Genomic DNA, 21134 nt, shown 5'->3' on the forward strand with positions numbered 1-21134 from the left:
TTTTATTTCATACAACCTGGACCCTGCAATATATCCCCACCATCTAATGCATAAGCATATTCTGAAATGATGTCACACTGAAGTATTATTTCCTATAACAACTTTTTGAGAAATAAATTAAGGAATGAAGCGTAACCTTATAAATACACGCAAAGAAATAAACATGTTAGTTACACACTATTCTACTTAGAAAACCGACCAAAACATCACAACCAAATATTAAATTCATTTTTCCTTGAATCACACCTGTTTGGTTTAATTTGATATTTTCTTCCTGGATTAGGTAAATAATTTATAACACCCTTGGGACTAACGCTGTTATTTGAATCAAACCATTAATGAAAGCAATTCTATCATTCACATGTACTCATAAATATTTGTCACTATAATCTGGAGAACTTCCTTAGTGCTTCTTGAATGCCACCTCCACATATACCCACAAATATGTGTGGGAGGGTCCGAGGGTGAGTTGAATATTTTTGGAAGTATATGCCTTGGAGCACTATACCAACAATGATCATCATCTTTCCAAATTGATAGTCACATTCCCATGCACATGCCAAAAATTATGACAAAGAGTAAGCACTTTTTAAGTACCACATACTAGTATATACATACGCGTACTTCTATGGCATATATATAACTAATTATTGCCTGACTGCATGTAATGATATTATGTCACAAACACAATCAATGCATTTTAGACATCATTTCTCTTAGGGATCATCCATAGTTTTTTCACAAGTTAGAGTACAGTAGGGGCGGATCCAGGAGTTGGCAAGGGGAGGGGCACAAACAGACTAAGTTGTAATAGGTTGGGGAGAGCCAGATTCTCTACACAGTGCTGCATTTTTGAAGCAACAAATAATCACCTCTTAGTAGTGTCTCACTGTTGATTTTTGCCTTTTTTGCCTTTTCAGATGGTTGTGAAGTCTTAAAAGTTATTTTAAAAGCTCTTAATGTCTTGAACAAATGCAACACGATAATTATTTTTAGAGGCGCTTAGTACGAACGAAGGTGCTGGGTGACAATTTCACAGCTTTTAGTTCGCTTTGGTTTCAGGTGAATTTGTAATAAATGCTAGTAAAATAAATGTACGTATTTTCATGAATTTCTTGGCCTGACAAAGTTTAGTAGCTATTTTGATCAGAAGTATGACTGGCCCTTCCACAAGGTGAGGAATGGAGGGGATCCTGGATCCGCCATTGTACAGAGAGTAATCAATTTATATTACTTACCCCCTCCCTCCTACCCAAAACCATATATAGTGTTTATTTTTTTAGTTTTCCATACTGTATCTGCCTGCTTCTTCCTCTGATTTGTCAGATCAGCATGTTGATTATTTGGAGCCTTGTGTATACAACACTTGTCCATACTTCAGCTATGTACAACTCAGTTTCCACTACCAATACATGTGGTTGACTAGTGTATAACTCAACTACTTAGTGCATAACACATGCAGTTGTGCATGGAGTTGACATGATGTTTAGTTAACTAATCATAATTATAACTTCACTTAATAATATGTACATGCTGGCTTTCCATGTCATTGTAAGTTACTATATACATAAATTACATCCTTATTTGTAAAATAGTTTCTGCCAAGGCCAAACCATCACTTAACTATCTGCATATAGAGTTACAAAATCTGTGACCTATAAGTTTCTAGGGAGACCATAATGCCTGCCAAGTGCAGAGTCCACATACTGCTCATGACATCTCTGCTTTATAGGTGTACACAATGTTATAATATCATGTTGCTAGGTAGCATATGCATGTGGTCCTATTTCCAGAAAGTGGAGTAAATCATCTAATGCCTTCTCACATATGCATGTGGGATAGCATTTAATAATGATTGTCTTGATAAGCTGTATACTGACCTCTCACTAATCCTAAGGCTGCAACACATGTTACTGCAGACCTTCAGTGCTGGTCACTGTAAAGCATTAATACAAAAAAATACAATAATCATTGTACCTGTTTGTGTCAACACTAAACGACATCTTCAATAAGAGAACATCTCTGATTATTATTATTATTTTGATACTTCCTGCACAAGTGCTGAAGGTCTGTAGGAGAACACTTGGTCCCTCAACTTAACCTGTATGTTTGAAAAGTTGCAGAAAGGAGATAAAATCCATGGAATGCAGACTCGATCCTGCAGCCATCCAATTTATGCTCAAATATGTACAGGATTCTGCCAGGTGGTCATAATATTTTCTCCTTTTTATAAGAATTAGTTTCATGATGATGTATTTGTATCCATAGGAACCAACTTAGTACCCCATGTGGAACCAATTGCAAATAGACTTTTTTTTATTTATCGCCAAGGCTTTACAGCACAAGTGCTAAAGGGCACTTAGTTTTACAGCCTGATTTAAAGATGTTAAGTATATTAGTTAAGTATGTTTGAAAATTTGCAGAAAGCATTGTTCCTTTGCAGTCATCGCCACTGGTTTTCTTTTTTGCGACTATAGCTAGCTACTGTCATTTTGTGAACAATGCATTAATAGATAATTATAACTACTTACTATCAAATCTGTAAATTCTTTTCATTGTGCAACTATTTTCATTGTGCAACTATTCAGGAGTGTGTGTGTGTGTGTTAGTGTTGTTTCAGTTAACTGTAACTAAAACTAAAAGTACTTTTAGTAAGGTGAATATATTTAAGTTAACTAAAACTAAAACTATAACTAAAAATAAACGTATATAATCACTGAAACTATAACTATAGCTAAATCAAATCTATATTATTACTAAAACTAAAACTGCTTACAATATAGCAAGTTGATCTACTAAGAAAGAATAAGGAATACCTTTGACAGAGATTGCGTCAAATGCACTGTATTAAGTGTTGTATTAATCTATATTATAAAAAAAAATTGACAGGTCTTGTAATACAAAGATTTTGTATTATTAAGCTGGAAAAATGGTACTGAAATTATAACAAGAGTTTCATTCACATAAAATATAGTAACTTGGTGCTTACTATTAAAGCTAAACAAGGTTTTGGTTTTCTTATGCACAACTAAAACTATAACTAAAAGGTTTTCAGGTACATAACTAAAACTATGTCTAAAACTAAAAGGTTTTCAAGTTTTTAACTAGAACTAGAACTAGAACATTTTCATGTACATAACTAAAACTGTAACTAAAACTAAAAGGTTTTCATGTTTTTAACTGTAACTATAACTAAAACTAAAACAACAAAGAGTGAATGACCATAACTAAATCAATAACTAAAATGAATTAAGAAAGATTACTATAACTATAACTAAAACTAAAACTCCATACTAAAACAACACTAGTGTGCGTGCGTGCGTGCGTGCGTGCGTGCGTGCGTGCGAATTTTGTTTTGTTTTTGTTTTTGAGTGTTTATAGTGTACTTTTGTGTTTTGTGTTACAGCGTTTTATCCTTTGTCCTTGTACTGCAGCTGTGTCTGCCTTTTGCTAAATTTGTATCGTACGTTGAGAGAACATGCACTCTTGTACAGGCTATTTTAACTTTACTGCTAAATAACTGGAAATAAGGATCACTCAGTATTACACGTCACGCAATGGTGGATCCAGGATGGGGAATTTGGGCAAATCCCCTCCTCCCATCAGTGGAAGAGCCATACTTCTTTTGATGAGAGTACTAGCTATACACCTTGTCACACCAAAATCAATTTATATAACTTATGAAAACTACATAATTTATCACCATTTATTGTAAAGTCATCAAAGTTAAAACAGCTATCAATGTTAAACCATAGATAATATTTAGGTATGGTTAAACTGTCACCCAGCACCTTTGCACATATTAAGCGCCTCGTGTTGCAAGACGAAGTGCCGTAATACTTTCATGGCCTTTTAAAGAAACTGCAAAGACAAAAATCAACCTACTAAGGAGTGATCAATGCTGTTTATAAATACAGCAAGAATCTGTTCTCCCCAACCACCTCAGTACAACGTTGGCTGTTTGTGCCCCTCTCCTTGTCAGTCCTGGATCCGCCCCTGCGTCACGTGAAATACATAGCTAGGGCGTTGCGATAAAGTAATTTCAGTTTTCATTAGTACAGTTTTCTTCAAGTCCACTAGAATCGCAGATGAGATGGAATCGGTGAGTGGCTTATTTATTTATCAATAAACGTATAATATCCCCATTCCCCTATTACTATAATTATTAGCACGTGCTACTGTGGTTTCCTTTCACCTTTGGTAAGTTGAATGTATTCGTCGGTGTAACTGTATGTATGGTAGTCAAAGGCGGCGGAAAGGGGGGGGGATTCAGCCCCCCTCGGTCTGCTGAGGGGGGACTTAACCCCCCCCTCAGAATGATATCATGAGGAATTACCCTTCTTGGAGTGGGGCTGAAAACCGTGATCAAGATCGAGATACTCTAATAGAGCAGTCACTCTAATAAAGCAATCACAGTATTAGAGCAGAGTGTAGTGAGCTATGTAAGGATTTTTATGTAGTTTATAAATTCGTAGCTGGTGAGGTGGGCAACTATTGTCATCTGGTTGTGGCCTTTTTTTTTTTTTTTTTTTGGTCTCACCTTATCAAACCAGAGACAATGTAGTGCTTCAGTTCATTTTTTTTTACCATAAGTCTGGATCCACCACTGATCAGTCCCCCCTCATATCAACTACTTCCTCCGCCCCTGATGGTAGTTTATGGTGGCCCTGAAGGGTCACCGCCGCGGCCGACGTGAAACGGATCGGCTGACCAGTCGGCGGCCAACAGTTTACTCGAGTGGCCAGCCGACTCAGTGGGGTGGCGATTTTCATCTTATAAATGCCCTCTCGGAGTCTGGTCCAGAATCAATGTGCAACTACTGAACTCGTTTTCACACCCCAGTGAAACTCCAATATGATCTCAGTGTACTCCATCTTCGTCGGTCAAAGTGGTCAAACGAAAGGGTGTATCCATTTACTGGACTCAAGTTTTTTTGTTGTTTTTTTTGCCTTTTATCACCAGACTTAAAAAAGTGCCTCAGAAACTGACACCATTTATGGCCATGAGACATAAATCTTGTGGCTACATTGATCACAAGAACTGCACTAAAACCTTAGTGCAGTTTGTTCGGTATCGAAAATAATTTGCCTACTGCTAGCAATGTTTCAAGCATTGTGCAATGTTAACACTGCTAATGCATGTCCGTATTCTATAGCATTCTTTTGTAAAATAGCATGCCATTATATGTTTTAACCATGAAATTACATAGAAATTGCTTGTAGCCTGCACATTCACTCTAGGTTTGCCAGCTGTTTGGTATTTGTAAATAGCAGCGAGTATGCAGTGTTACATTTAAAAAAGAATTGCTTCCCAATGCGCACACTTTCAAACAGGAACGTAAGGTTATACATATTTGCAAAAAATACAGTGAGTATAACAAGAGTTCAAACCAAAGTTATACCATTAAATGGACCACCAAAACTAGCAGCTATAGCACCTTTTTTCAAGCTTACTTAATACAACATCTTTAAACAGGATGTAGGACCAGGTGTCGTACAGACCTTCAGTACTTGTGCTGTAAAGCCTTAATAAACAATTTTTTTAAAATAGACAACAGTTAGCTGTATGTGCCTCTTTTTTAAATACGCAAGACAAGACATGGAGAACCCTAGCTCTATGTGTGGCATACAACTCTATGTAATCCCTTGTAGTGGTTCATAAAGGAGTTTGTGGTCGAAAAAATGTGTTTGAGCAAATTTTATGCGAGTCCAGTAGCCCAGTGAATGGATACACCCTAAATGGAAAATAAGCCTTGACCCTTGACTTCAGGCTTTGACCATGTTCTAGCTAATATATTCACTTTCATTTTATTATTCTCAAGGTTATTCTAAAAGTATCAATCGTGATGGTATATAAACGTTTTACTAACTACCTGTCCTTTACCATCTGGAAATGTCTACCTTGACTTTTGACTTTCACTTTACTGTGACTGAGGACGAAGATTGGAGTAACTACAGGATATATTAGAGTGCCACCCACTGCAAGTTAGGATTTGTTCAGTTTTTCACATGAAACATATAGCTATTTCCTTACATAATGGACTGACTGACAGACGGTAGCAGTGATGAGAGACAAAGAAGCTGTTTTTTCTAGGGCCTGGATAAATTTCTCGTGAAATGAAAAGGGCTAAGGGGAATTGAACATTTAAACTGAGTTTTATGGGTTTCGGAAGTTTTACGTAACATAAACACAGTTAGTCTGACCTCTGTTTGTTATCTTTCACTTCACTGGGTGTTTGGCTCTAGTCGCACATGTCTTACAATTTAAAAGGAAGTGTGACAAAATGCTCTTTAACACCTAGAACAAGTTGATATATTGATTCTGGACAAGACCCTTTTTGAGGAGACGCTTAAAATTGAAAATCGATAGGTGCCACTCTGAGAAAACAGGATACATTCGGCATGCCTGACCTTTTAAAGCAGAGTCACACAAATGGTTGGAGGTATAGGTTGGATGTGATATAATTAAACCCACAAAGCTCTTGCGAGAGGTCTAAGCCATAGACTCTTGCATGCAAAATTTCACACTTGCAGCTCTCTTTGCCTGGCTTGACAGGAGCTGCAAAAGTGACCTGTATCAATAGATATACTTACGTACTATCAAATCTGTAAATTCCTTTCATCTTGCCGTTTATCGTTTGTTTTTTTGCATAGCTATTGGGTGTGTGTATGTATTTAATTGTACTATTGTGTTTTGTTTTTTACCTTGTGTAATTATCCTTTGTCCTCTACATTTGTTTTTGTTGAGGGAAGCACCCTTGTACAAGCTATGCCTTTTGGTTCCACCTTGTCCTTTGACAAATCAGATAAATAAACCTGTCTGAATGTTCTCAATTATCAGGCCAAAAAAAATATTAAGGGGCCAGAATTTTTGCATTAAAAGTCACGGAAGGATCCTAGGCCATCTCAAAGCTAGCTTGCAATCTAGATAGAAAACAAATGTAGCTAGTTTGAGCTATGATAGAGGGGAGGAGGAGTCATGTGTCCCCACTTAGATCGACTATACACGTTGACCTGAGCCCTCATTTCTTGTTAATAATTCTTGTTACATGGGCCAGCTGCCCAAACATTTAGTAGTGCTGTGAAGCTCTTTAATAACACCGGAACTGATAATTTAAAAAGCGCTAATCAAAAAAGCGCTTTGATACAGGCAAGAAAAAGTGAGTTATGAGGCTTTAGAAGTATCCCATACATTTGGTATGGACAATTCAGGCGTGTAAACATGTTTACAACATGAAAATTAACATGTTTGTTCCTGTACAACACCATTGGGAGTGAACACATGTTCACCTTTTTGATATTACTATATTTGGCGGGAGGACTATACTAACTGATATGCATGTCAAAAAATATAAGTACGTAAGTACACACAAACACCTAAATAATGACTTTATACTTAAGTCAACTACATGTAGTATTAAGCAATATGTTTACAGGAATATTGATATCCACTGTTGCATCACAAGGTTCGTAGTTAATACTATATCTACTTTCATTCCATTATCTACAATGTCTCATTCACCAAATATATGCGCACTGGCACCTCTAGTGTGTCCTCAAAGCATAGATGAACAATGTGATTATAATATAACTTGCCGTGATGATGATGACTGTGACAATGGACAAATGTGTTGTCGCAATGGATTATATGGATGTGGTTATGAATGTATGGACCCAGTAGCATCTTGTGCTGTAAGTGTTCAATGAAACTGTTTCATATAATGATTCTCTTTGTCTAGATGGTGCAATGTGCTGTACCAGATTGTTACAATAATCTTATAATTGTACCAAAAGGAGCTCGAGAGTGTTGTCCTCTCTGTGGTAAGTTTGTGGATCAGATATTGCAGTACATATATAAAATAGTGTGCTCAATATAACTCTAACTGTAGAGCTGTATTGCAGTAATTTAGTTGTAGGGATCATGGTGGCTAATACTGATGAACCATCATAGTGGGTTCATAATAGGTGTTGTACATGTATTGCCCTCTTTTTTACAAAAAAATTCTACAAAGAAAACACCTTGGAAACTCCAACTCATATATAACTATCTGGTGGTTCTTTGGAATGATTGTAGGTCCATTAGAGAGTATGAAATGACAAAACTTAAGTTCACTGTTTGTTCATCATCATCATATTTCATTATTATTATTATTATTATTACTAGGACCGCGTCACATACAACCAAGTACATACACCAACGTGACAGCCCCCCCCGGTGAGGCTATTAGGTGGTGAATGCATTATCCCCAAATCAACTCAATATGTCACAGTAGTGACAGATATAACACAATAGTGGCATCGTAACTAAAGGCCACCAGTAGCTAAGTGCCAGTACATCATTGGTGTGGTAATGGCACAGTGATGTGTACAAAGTATATGTATACAAAACATACAGGAGAGAACTATACATTATTGCAGTATTGTATGCAGCAATACATTATAGGCAACATCACCATGCAGATAAAAATTATTAGCCAATATACAGCAATGCATATCAACATCAACTAGAGCTAAGTAAGGTTCATCAATGATGTAGCAATGGCACAGTGATGGGTGACACACTATAGTTATGCATACACAACTTGCAGGAGATAGCTACACAATGCTGTAGGCGTATGCAAGCCAGATGAACCAGATAAAGGAAGACAGCCAAGCCACTAGAGCCTAGTAGCTACGCCAGGTGAAGGCAAAAAAGATTAAGCACGTATTGAATTGCCTGACACCAACACAAAGAAAGTTCGCCATGCCAGCTGCACAAGACAAAATTGTTTACTTGTATTTTATATGTAACTGTAAGCTTATTGCAAAGAGCGTGGCATATGTCAGTTTAATGTTTTCTTGTATTGTTTATTTACGTGAATGAATCCACTGGCAGCTGGCATGGAGACTTGAGATGTTACAAACATAAAAACTTACTTGTAATCTTCTTGTTTACACAAGTGGCTTCTGGCTCTCCTGCACGGGCATCACTAATCTTCTTCGCGCAATAAGTAATTAAGCAAGGGTGTGGTACTGGGCGTTATATAGAATTACACGTATGGTCAAGTCATCAGCACAAGCAGGAGCGACGATTATACGTTTGTGCCTTCATTCATAGGCGAATCTATCCCCGGTTAGTTCATGTCTCTAGGCCTCGTAGTTTTCTCAAACATTAATTATTAATTATTTATTTATTTATGACGTAATTTTAACCGCGTTTCGTATTATTCTTAGTACTTGGTTGTATAATTATTGTTTCATGAATGCACAGCAAAAATTATCCACTTTTTTGTACTAAAAACTATATAGCCATGTTTACTTAGTCCCTTCCCTATATCCATATCCATGACCTATCCATGAACATTCTTTTGGGCATGAGATTTAAAACGTTAGAAGTCATGTCAAGTGCCACAAGGGGACATGACTTCAAACTTTTTAAACCTCATGCCCAAAAGAACATTTGCAGTAAATTCTTTTCAGTAAGAACCATCAATACATGGAATAATTTGCCCAATTATGTAGTGTCGTCTAATTCTACTGACAATTTCAAAATTTTGATTGATAACTTTTATTCTTAATGTAATTGTTTATTGTAATGAGCCGGACTCACAGGCATAATGCCTTTTTCTCTGTATTTAATAATAATAATATCGTCCACTTCATTTTCAAGCTAGAACAGGTTTTGTTTTCTGCCATTCTATATACAAAGCCAAAAAGGTCACTCTATGAAGAGCTTGATTTGCTCATATACATAGGTTGTTGTTAATCAATTCTGTTGTGTAAGCTCAAAATAAGCCAGGAAGCTTAACCTGTGCACCAAGGTGTGCTCCCAGATGTTTTCCTTACCATGATTAGTGTACATTTAAACACAAGCAAATCTTATCAAGCCTCAGTAAACTACTAGATATGCTGCAGCGTGAAGTGCAAGGACTCCACTGTTACCTACAAGCTACATCTTTGCTCAAATACTTGCTCAAATATCAACAATGGACTAGCTAGCTAGTGTCCCAATGGAGCATGCATCAATGAATGTGTTGCCAGAAATGTGGCTGTTAATAAAATGCTCAAAAAAGACTTGGCTTTCATATTACAGGTATTTATGGATCTGGAGGAGCATTTACTCTGAGAGACTGACCTTTGCACATATGTGACTGGATCTGGGAAAACCAATCTTATCGCCCATGTCAGCAGATTTGATTTGCTGGCTACTTTTCCCAAGTCCAGTGGCGGTCCGTACGTGTGGTGTGGGGCCTTAATGGAGCTATGGTCAGCTGTATGTGGATGTACAGCTCTATGGTTTTGAATAAAGACCTGTGCTGTAAATGTCTTTTCATTTAAGCCAGTTTTAAGACCTGATTGACCCATAACTTGGCCTACGTAATTCATCCCTACGCCCACCCTCTTCAATTTTTTGAACAGCCTCTTGCCCTCCTTCCAGACCCTGCCTCCCACCCCATTTGGAGCCGCCTGATACAGTCAACCTCAATTTAAAAACTATCTAAAATATAGCTGCTGGCTATTTGTACAGTGGATGCTCTGGAAGGTAAGGAATTGGTGTAAAATGTGTGAAAATTTGGTACACATACGTAACTTCAACCATTGGCAAACTACAACACACTAAATGCTTCATGAAAACCAGCATTCCTCAATACCTTAAATTAGGCGATAAGCCCGATTTCCCCAGACTGGGTCACATATTATCTGGCTCTTATATGCATCTTTATAGTACATACACCTAATGTGTTGTTCTTTTTGTTATGAAATCTTTTGCCAACTATATGGAATCAAGATTCAGAACACCAAGTGATTGTGACAGGTGATTTTGGTGGGAAGTAGCAGTCCTTTCTGATCTCTATATTCCATTGTAAAGCTATATGCAAAGAACTTTGCATGTGTATGTCAATGCAAGAAAACAGGACGTATTTACATTGCATGTCATAAAAACCCAGTTGCACATGATGTGCTTTGTGCATGGATGAAGTGATTTACCTGAAGAATACACATTACTCTGTTAGTATCTCCCAGCATAATAATTGTTTGCAACCTGGTAGAAATTGATCTGTTTCAAGACCACTTGAATACAACTTTGCTGTGGGGATTGCTCAACAAATGACATTTACAGACTATTTAATGAGTTTCGTTGTAACTCAGCGTATATTTTGTAATTATGTAAGCAGCCATGTGTGCATGTTTGTCTCTGACTTGATATCATAAATGATGAAAGTTTTTCATGACTTATAAAGTTTAAAAAATTGCCAAACTTTTTTGACAATTTTACTTTTTTATATTATTCAATATTGGCAGCATGATAAATTCACCTAACTTTCATCTATATTGGATGCTGATTTACCAAACTTTAATCATGCCAAACTTACAGTAGGCTGTACACAGCCTTAATGATGCCTTTATAGCGTATAGAAAATGTCATATCTCATGACTTATTTATGCTATCCTTTTAAAACTTGGAAAAGTGACTTAAGACATTGACACCTACAAATAATGTAAAATTTAAGTTGCTAGGGGCAACGGTTGAATTTTTCATTATTATGAAATTTTTCTATTACAATGCTTTAGCCAATGCTCTATACATACGTACTCAGAAAAAAAACTTATTGTGTAATAGTTGTATCTGGGCCAAGTGATTTGCTTGATATCATTATGATGTAAACCCAAGCTCAAGGGCTGCAGACTTCTGAGGGCATGGGTGTATATATCAAGGCAAGCCTGGCAAGCCAGGGTTTATAAGTTATGTACCCTAAAATTTGCCTTTGAATGCTTCATAGTCAGATATATGAGCACATGTTATAATATGGTCAGAAAGTAAGTGTTAGATAAATTTCACTCTATATAAAGTGAGTAAGAGGAAAGTGATCTACTTGACCAAGGAATATGCTTGCACCTGAACTTGTACTTTAGTCATACACCCTGGAGCACTTAGTGAATAGATGTGATTAACAAAGAGGTGTAGTCATAAAAATTTGCTGCGTACACAAATTACCAATAATTTTTGTAGAGCAAAAGCTAACTGCAACTAACCTATCAAACAACAGTAAAAGCGAATAGTTTAGGTCTAAAACCATTAATAAAGTTAGGCATAGAATAATCAGTTACTTTTCAGGTGCTAAAAGTAAGTTTTGGGAGGTGATTTAAAGTTTGAATTTGTGACCACCTGTACAGAAAAGTTACCCTGTTATTTTTTCCAGCAAAGTAGTTAAGGTTTCTGTTTCGGGTAGTGGTTGATTGATGCAGTAATATGAGCAGAAATTCTTCAAAAAATGTTTGCCTGCATTGATTTTACTGATTTTGTGCCCTACACAAATCCAGATTGTGGTATGTAAAAATAATGTAATATAGTGCCATGCCTTCTTGTTAAACCCGTCTATACATAGGCAACAGATCCCCAACATTTTACTGGGGGCTGAGCACCTACAATTCTAAGCTGTATTGTGTACTGCAAGGTTGCCAGAAACTGGTCAATCAAGATGAGATACTCTAATAGAGCAATCGCCCTAACACAACAGTCAAGCATGTACTAAAATTGATTTAACTACTAAATGCCTAAAAATTCTATCTCCCAACACCTAATTTCCTATGGGGCAGACCCCCTAGAATTAGTATGCTTTTAAAATTTGAGCACCCCCAACTCTAACACCAGTACCCTTCCCCTTCTATAATAGAGTAGACAAAGATATACTGTGCCTTATCACTCACAGCATGCAGAAGACCAGATGGCCGCCTGATTAGTCCAGGAGAAGGTTATGATGTTGACTGCAATGTATGGTGAGTAACATATCAAGACACATGGTAGTGTGTCGTGCAGCCAAGAAAGCTGCCGTGCCACACCATGAGTATATTTACAGGAAGAAAAATGAGATTTTCACGCTTACGTACTGTAGCTCCATGCCCTCTTCTTGAATTGGAATCATTTTTATACTACAAATGCCCTCCACCTTAAGCACCCCACATACCAAATTCGAACATGATTGCCTTCCACAATTGTGAAATACGAGCCCTCAAAGTTCAGCTGTATTTCTTCATTTAGGAGGCTGGTGGGCTTAGATAATTCTTTTCACACAGTTTACAAAACCATTATAAAATGCAAATGTGTTTATAAATTTTCTTGAACTTTGAGAATGTATTGAGGCACAATCATATATCATTTTGCCTTGTAACTCTATAGCTGTCAATGCAATTTCTTTTTAAACCACAGAAGGGTTGAGCTATCACTGTATGCATACCGATTTTAAAGTTATTCCCATGATTAGTTTACCTTGTAAGTGTGACAAAAAGTTGGCCTTTTATTGATACAAATAATCGTCCATGGCTCTATGACTATTTATCAGATTTGCACTAAACATGTAAATCACGGGGTCAAGATGCTGTAATGCCACCAGGTAAAAAAGATACATGAAAATGTTGAAAAACTTTACCAGCGTTTGAATAAGGGACCTCAATACTGGATATGCACCCAAATCCTTAATCACTACTGAACCACTGCTATCACGATACATTTATAATGTAAAATCTACTCAATAGTAAAAGTTTATATAATTTCTTTGATCTATACCAATGAAAATTCTAGAACATTCTATATTTATTCTATTTGAAAAATGTACATTCTATTTGAGTGTTGCAAATTCTCTAGCATTCTATTGAATCAGAGGTGATGTTATAGCAATTTTGGAATCAATCATGCAGTATTGGTTAATATCATAATCAGTGCAATGCTAGCAAAACATATGACAACAGGCTGGAAATCATATTCTAGCATAAAAGGTGCAGAATTTGCTTTGTTAAAAGTTGAGCAATTGCAATTTATCACATTTTTTTGTATGAAAATCGAAATACTCTAATTAAACAGTCACTGCAAAATAGTAAACCTAGTAGACAAATAGTACTATCATGCATACCTAACTTGGAAACATTATAAACCCCTATTGCAAATGAATACAGGCATTATAATACAATTTTATATTGCCATAGCCATGAACAGTAACAATTATCAGTATTTTTATTGGTTTATTGCATAGATCCTTTGGCTTAGGTAGGTATTTTTAGAGCACTACTTTGCTTATTTGATTGTCATTGTATCTGTAGATAAGAACAATGATTTGCATACAAACAAGCCTCAAAGCCAGTTTATGGTTGGCTTTAAGATACTTAAAATACAAAAAGAGTGAAATCCATACAAAACAGCCAAGCTGTATAGAAAGGATGTGAAGCCTGGGTGAAAAAGTTGTGAAATCAAAGGTGGCAGCTACATATGAAATGGGTTAATGATAATAAATTTTAATAATGGGCTTTGTTCATTATTAAAATGTATTATCATTAACATCATTTTAGCCATTTCATGGCCGCCACTTTTAATTTCACAACTTCAAGCTTTTGAAAGCTGTATCCTTTTATACAGCTTGGCTGTTTTTGCATGGATATAATGTATTTGTGTTATAATTCCCTTTTATTCTGTAGCACCTGTGAATACTATGGAGTTGCTGTTTGTACAGCAGCTGGTTGTGGTAAGTTGCATCTTTACTGCATGATGCTAACTTGAGTTAATTGTATGATTGTGTAATTTCAAGACCAGTATCAGTACGATAATGCTGTACATTAGGGTTTGGGCTATTCTGGCCGGTCCTTTTCTTATACAAATGTTTTCACAGAAGCTATTCCTAAATATTATTAGCACATACATAATTCTTCATAATGATGCAAACTTTGAAGGCACACATGCCTGGGCTTATTTTGGCTTGAATGGAAGGTGCAACCCAACAAAGTTTTCACAGCAAAAGTGGTATGTTTCCATTTTTTAAGTTAAAACAGACTTCTTGGTTCCTGTATAAACATTAGTCTGTAGCATGTCCATGCCTGCCATCCTTGACACACTATCGTGTATGTTGATTATAGGAACAACAAAGCAGATCAGTATTGCTACCGTGGTGGTCATCATTACATGTGGAACACTTGGTATAGGATTTTTTGTTTTGTTTATTGTTTTATTTATTGTTGTTTGGAAGAAATGTCACTAACAATGGCAGGCTTTTTCTTTATATCTTATACATAGCTAGTTCAGAACTATGTACTACATGCTGCATGAAATATGTTGTCTGAATCACTCTTTGTTCTGGTTTCCTTCTACAAAAGTTAATGGGGTAGTAGCCAATATATACCATACAGGTACAGATCACACAATTGCTTACTACCATATAATTATTAGTCATGCATCCATACTTTTATTAGGCACCAGTGTTTACTTTATTCTAGAATTTCTCCTTTGGAGGGAATCGGTGAAAGTCTACATAGCTATAGCTGTCTGAGTTCACAACAACGTAAATAGTGATGAAACTGGTAAGGCTGTGTCATGAGTGTTGATTTTGATTTTTATGATTAGGTGAGGCCAGATCTTATGGTTGGTAGAGCTTGATGCATGAGTATGGTAGTGATGGAGTAATGATGTAATATCTAGGACAACCATGTGCACCTCATGTACACAATTATTCTATTAGTATAGTCACTATAGTGTACTGTGTTTGTTGAATATGTTGATGAATAAACCATTTGTGTGAGATCACTGAGATATTGCATGTTTTGACCATCATTGTATGATATAACAAATTAAAAGATCTGCATGGGTGGATAATCTTCAAAGAAACTAGGAAGCGAATGTTACTTCGGGTATTTTCACGATTATGGAAAAAAAAATTTAAATCAGGCTTTCTGAGATTAAATCTGGGGGCATTTTTGCTGGCTGTGCATGCCATTTTGAAAGTAAATTGAGGAAAGTTTTGTAAAATTATATATATATACGCTTTCTGAGATTAAATTTAAGGACATTTTTGAGAGTTAAGCATGCTATTTAGAAAAAAGACTAAGAAGCTGGCTAAACTTGGGCCCACATATATTGAATAGCCATCACTATATAATTTTTGTTAGCTGTATAATGTACCGTAGGAGATTTTTTAAGAATTAAATGATCTGGTATTGAATCTGAGCTATAGCACATCATAAATCATGTTAGCTATGTTCAATGTAGCTATATAAAGTACAATAAAATTCCTCAATAACTGCATGCAATAACACTTAACATATTTCATTCAAAGTTGAATATCATCATGATGATATAGATACTTCCACTAGACTCTAGAATGGTTTATTATGTACTTAGCACATAGTATAACCAGCTACATGTACTAAAATCTCTTGCCTTTTACCTCATATAATGTTCACACCAGTGTGTTACACAGTGCTAAAAACTTCTGCCTGTGTAGCAGGTGGGTGGTACATGCGGTGCCCACAATAATTTTACTATGTGCTAGCTAGAAAGCTAGTATACAGGTGTGATTGCATCTAAGTACACATGAGTAATAAAAAGATGGTGAAGGGAAGAGCTATAACCTCTTTGAAATCGTTTATATTTCAAGGGTAAAACCACTAGAAGAGTCAACTACTCTAATAAAACATTCATCATTTAATTAAGGAACAAAGACCAGTGTGTATGCTGAAATTGAACCTCTTTTACCTGTGCACTGCTATCTCACCATTGTGCCAACATCCTGCCATACCAGTTGCTTAAAAGTTAAAAATTTATACTTTTATGTACTGTGAATCATAAGACATTAATTCTTCTTGACAGGCTCTGAGAATAAATTCCTTTGGTTATAGTGAGTAATCTTGTTTGTAGCTAAAAACGTGATACTTGGGTTGAAATGCTTCCTTTCCCAACTAAAACATTGAAAATTATATATAAAGTTAAGCAGAGTCAAAGCATCTAGGGACTGTGCCCTTAAGCTCCACACACTTTCTAGCTTTAGAACACAAAATGTGACAGATCACTGAATGTATATTACTTTTGTCACGCATAAAATATATGTGCTTTCAAATGCAACATGCAAGTAGAAGGCCTTAAATTCCAAATTTCCAAGGAAATACTTACACAGTTTGAATTCCCAACCATAAATAACTACTGGTCGTGAAAATAAAACAACTGCAACATAGATTGAGTCCCATAGGAGGCGGAAGGATGCTACAGTTGGGGGTGCCCAAAATTTATGATGGTAGTAGTAGGTGTGCAAAGCACACCAAGCATCCGAAGCATGCTAATTCTAGGGAGTCTGGGGACATGCCCCCCCAGGAAAATTAAGTGTCGGAAGATTGAATTTGGAGGCTTTTTCGGTGGTTTTAGCTGTATAGTACTTTTTAATACATGATTGACTGTTTTATTAGGGTGACTGCTCTATTAGAGTATTTCGATCGTGATTGACAATGTCTGGAAATTCACGTGACGACTATTGCGCAATACAGCTTTGAGTTGGGGGTGCTCAGCACCCCAGTAAAATAGTTGGGGGTGCTGGAGGTGCCCTCTTCCGCCGCCTATAGATTCATTAATATTGCTACATTGTGGTTTTATCCTTTAGTGTTATTAGCATCAATTTAGGCTAATCATTAATACAATAGTATTAGAGCTTCTGCACACCGATAGATTCCTTGAAATTCAACTCTGAACTCAAACCATACTGCAGCATTTGTGCTGCATGTAGCCTTTATCGGACAGGTTGTATTATCTAAACCAAAATGGCCAAATTGTGAAAAAGGTGCAGTCCCAGGGTGAAAAAGATGTGAAATCAAAGTTGGCAACCAAGAATGTTAACAATTAACATTATTGCAGCCATTTCCTTGCTGCCACTTTTGATTTCACATCTTTTTTCACTCTGGCTTTTTGGGGGCCGCACCCTTTATTCATAGTTTGGCTGTTTCAGTTTAGATAGTATTACCAGGTACCTGCCTGGTTTAAATAGCAAAGCTCAATGTTCACTGGTTTCAATAGGAACAACTCAATGTTCACTGGTTTCATTTTATGCGTGCACACATTTTAAACCAAATCATTTTTGCATAGGATTTAACCTACTTTGATTCTTATTAATTTATGTACCATTTAGAGTGTTGTAAATTACTTTGTTTATATGCAATCCATAGTCTCAGTTCCTCATATTACTGAATCATCCACTGATACTAAAGTGATTATACCTGCTCCAATTGTTAATACTAATGTCACGTGTAGACTGAATGATCGCATCCCATCCAGTGTGACAACGCATTCGTTACACAATGGTGGTGACGTTACATTAACATCTGATCATATTACTATGTACAGTATAAAATCAATGGATGCTGCTGTGTTGCAGATAAGAGACTTCCACTCATCAGACTTTAGTGTTTATCAGTGTGTGTTTAATAATACTAACCCTGCCACTGGTGTGTGGTCAGTGATGAGTAAGATTAGCATTAAAGGTACAGTAAACTATCATTATTTTTATTTGCACCAGAAGTAGGATATCTTGTGCAAAGGTTAAGGATATCTTTCTTCTACTGGGTATCACACAATACATGTATTTATAATTATAACATAATCATGTTAGTGAACAAACCTGTGGTCTGCTTATAAACCAGGCAGAAATTCATAATAGTTACTAACATAATACCATTTAGCTAGTATAATCAATTTGTTTATAGGAGAGAACCATCATTATTATAAATGAGAAAACACAATAAGTAGAGTTAGCTTACAGTATGTGCGACCTTGGTCTCGTGCGACCACAATCAGATCGTAGTAAAAGATCTGTGTGGGCACGGCAAGGTAAATACAAGAATAAAACTGACAAACATACATACATACAGAAAACAAACAAAAAAAAAGTGATTAGTAGTTACAAATTTAAGGAGACCACTCACTGCAGTTCCTAGCCAAGAAAATTCGTTGTGAGCATGTAACTAGAATGCAAGTGTTGGCTGCTCTATCTAGAGTCACCCACGATGTGAGAAACTTGTTCAGCAGCTTCACTCGGAGCCAACACATCACTGCCAAGTGAGTGGTGTAACCAACCTAAACGATCACGAAGAATCTCATCTAAACGTATCTAGCAGGGCGTTGTAGCATATGGCTCATCGGGAGTAAAAAAAGACGCCATACTTCCACGTCATGTGAGATTCTTTTAAAAATTATCTACTCTGTGTGTGAATATGTTACTGTAATAAATAGCAATCATAACAAATATATTGAACTGTTATTGGCATTGGAGGTACAGAATACATGCATAAATAAATCTAATCAGGCCGGTCATACATACATTGGCGTATAATGACAAATATTGTATTTATGCCTACAGACAAGATTTTATGCCAATGATTTCTTTAACCCTAAAAAAAGATTTTATGCTTGTCATTAAGTACTTAATGACAAGCTTTTACGCCACTGTCTTTGGCATAAAATGCATTGTGAAAGTAACTTTACAGGGAAGTGCACTATAAAGGGAAGATTTTATGCCAAGCGATTAAAAACAAAGAATTCATGTGACTATTCTTACTAATCACGTGATGCCTACCTAATATTACATAACTGTACCTGTAAGTATCCGTATTCTACCGTTTCATCATGCTTTCATTGCTCACCACAAATGTACTGCCGATGGGCGGGCGCCGCCATACATTAATGAATAATAATTCGTATTAGTAGCCTTTCTTTAACTGCTTCCTCCAGATAGTACTTTCGTTCTATTACAATAAAAAGGGTTTAGTAGCGGAGGCGACCTTTAAATAGAACAAATGATTGTGCGCATGCGTCATTTTTGGTGCAATGCATCACGCTGTGTGCGAAGCTGGAGTCGAAAAAGGCGATATACAAGGTGCTTTTTAGTGATTACACAGTTGTCTAAAGCTAATTTCATAGGCGGCGGAAAGGGGGGGGCTAGGGGGCTAAAGCCCCCCCTCGGTCTGCTGAGGGGGGGCTTAGCCCCCCCTCAGAATGATATCACACCGAAATTATCTTTCTTGGAGTGGGGCTGAAAACCGTTTTAAAGATCGAGATACTCTAATAGAGCAGTCACTCTAATAAAGTAGTCAGTGTGTAGCGAGCTGTGAAGGATTTTTATGTAGTTTATCAGCTAGAAATGGTAGCTGGTGAGGTGAAAAGCTCTTGTCAGTTGGTTGCAACCTTTTTTTTTTTTTTTTTTTTTTTTTTTTTGGTCTCACTCACCAAACTATAGAAATAAGTCTGGGTCAGCCCAGCCCCCCCTCATATCAACTACTTCCTCCGCCGCTGGCTAATTTGTATTATAAACTTTGTAGACCTGGATAAATAATGCATTAGCTGTAGTAGAGAAAGTGAATTGGTGTACTGCAGTGACTGCTGGGAGACCAGATGCAACCAGTGTAATGTTCTGTGGCATAAACACCCAAAGCGAATTTCACACAGTTTCAATTTCCAGCTAAGTATTTAACTCCTTGCTGGTGCAGTGTATCCTTTGATAATGAACTCCATTAATCTTTGCAACGATGAAACATTAGACACCTTTGCAAATTCTGGTGTTATTACATCATTCCTTCAGGGTTGCTTATCCACTGAAGAATCCTAAAACACATGGCAGGTACCAGTACAAATTCATTTCATTGTCAGTTATTTATAATCTCATGTAGAAAACTATAGGTTGTTTGTAGATTGTGGTATGTTAAGTATCTACATGAATCAGTCCCATTATGGTAATGATATACTGCTAATATGGACTGTAGGTGTTTACTATTATACTTTTGCTAAAAGATATTTAGGTAGCAGATGACAAAGTAGAACTAAAACTGTGAGACTAGATCCAAAATTTGTAGAACTCCCATTCTTTAGGTCTAAAATACTAAACTGAGTCTTAAGGTCGGTACTTCTAACTGCATTAAGATGGTGATTTTAAGTACCACAAACACATCTAATACAAAATGGGATGGAAAGCATGCACAGATCAAGATTTTGCATGTGAAGCCATAGGAATTAGTAGCATACCCCCTTAAAACATAAATTCATAGTCAGTCCGGCTAAAAGCTAAAAGTATGAGGCCCTTTTAGTTGGAGTCTGTGCTAGCTTGCACTGCAACAGTTCTTAGGCAGCATCAAAAGGATTCTCAACAATACATGACATTTCAGTACACGAAATGTTTAACCATTCAAAGTGTACACTTTTCTTGTATGGTATACCATGATATTATAAGGGATATAATGATGGCACCAGGTTTATTATAGTTATTTGTAGCACACTGGTTTGCTTGTAGATGAATAGAGAGCAAATAGACATCTACATGTACACTTGCATATAGGCATATTCAGATATGTATTTTGTGCATA

The 21134-nt window shown here is 36.5% G+C and overlaps 1 protein-coding gene across 1 annotated transcript; it reads left to right on the top strand.

The window, feature by feature from the left end:
- The first annotated feature begins 3838 nt into the window (after positions 1–3838).
- On the top strand, positions 3839–15525 carry LOC136266504 (uncharacterized). The gene is made up of 10 exons (XM_066061521.1): positions 3839–4102; positions 4170–4200; positions 7436–7465; positions 7549–7691; positions 7739–7820; positions 12692–12758; positions 14448–14494; positions 14883–14942; positions 15240–15323; positions 15367–15525. The coding sequence occupies exons 1-9, from the start codon at positions 4094–4096 to the stop codon at positions 15290–15292; spliced, it is 522 nt and encodes a 173-aa protein (XP_065917593.1). The 5' UTR covers positions 3839–4093; the 3' UTR covers positions 15293–15323; positions 15367–15525.
- Positions 15526–21134: the final 5609 nt, after the last annotated feature.

The sequence above is a fragment of the Dysidea avara genome, chromosome 9 (assembly GCF_963678975.1).
Source record: "Dysidea avara chromosome 9, odDysAvar1.4, whole genome shotgun sequence".
Taxonomy (NCBI): Eukaryota; Metazoa; Porifera; class Demospongiae; order Dictyoceratida; family Dysideidae; genus Dysidea; species Dysidea avara.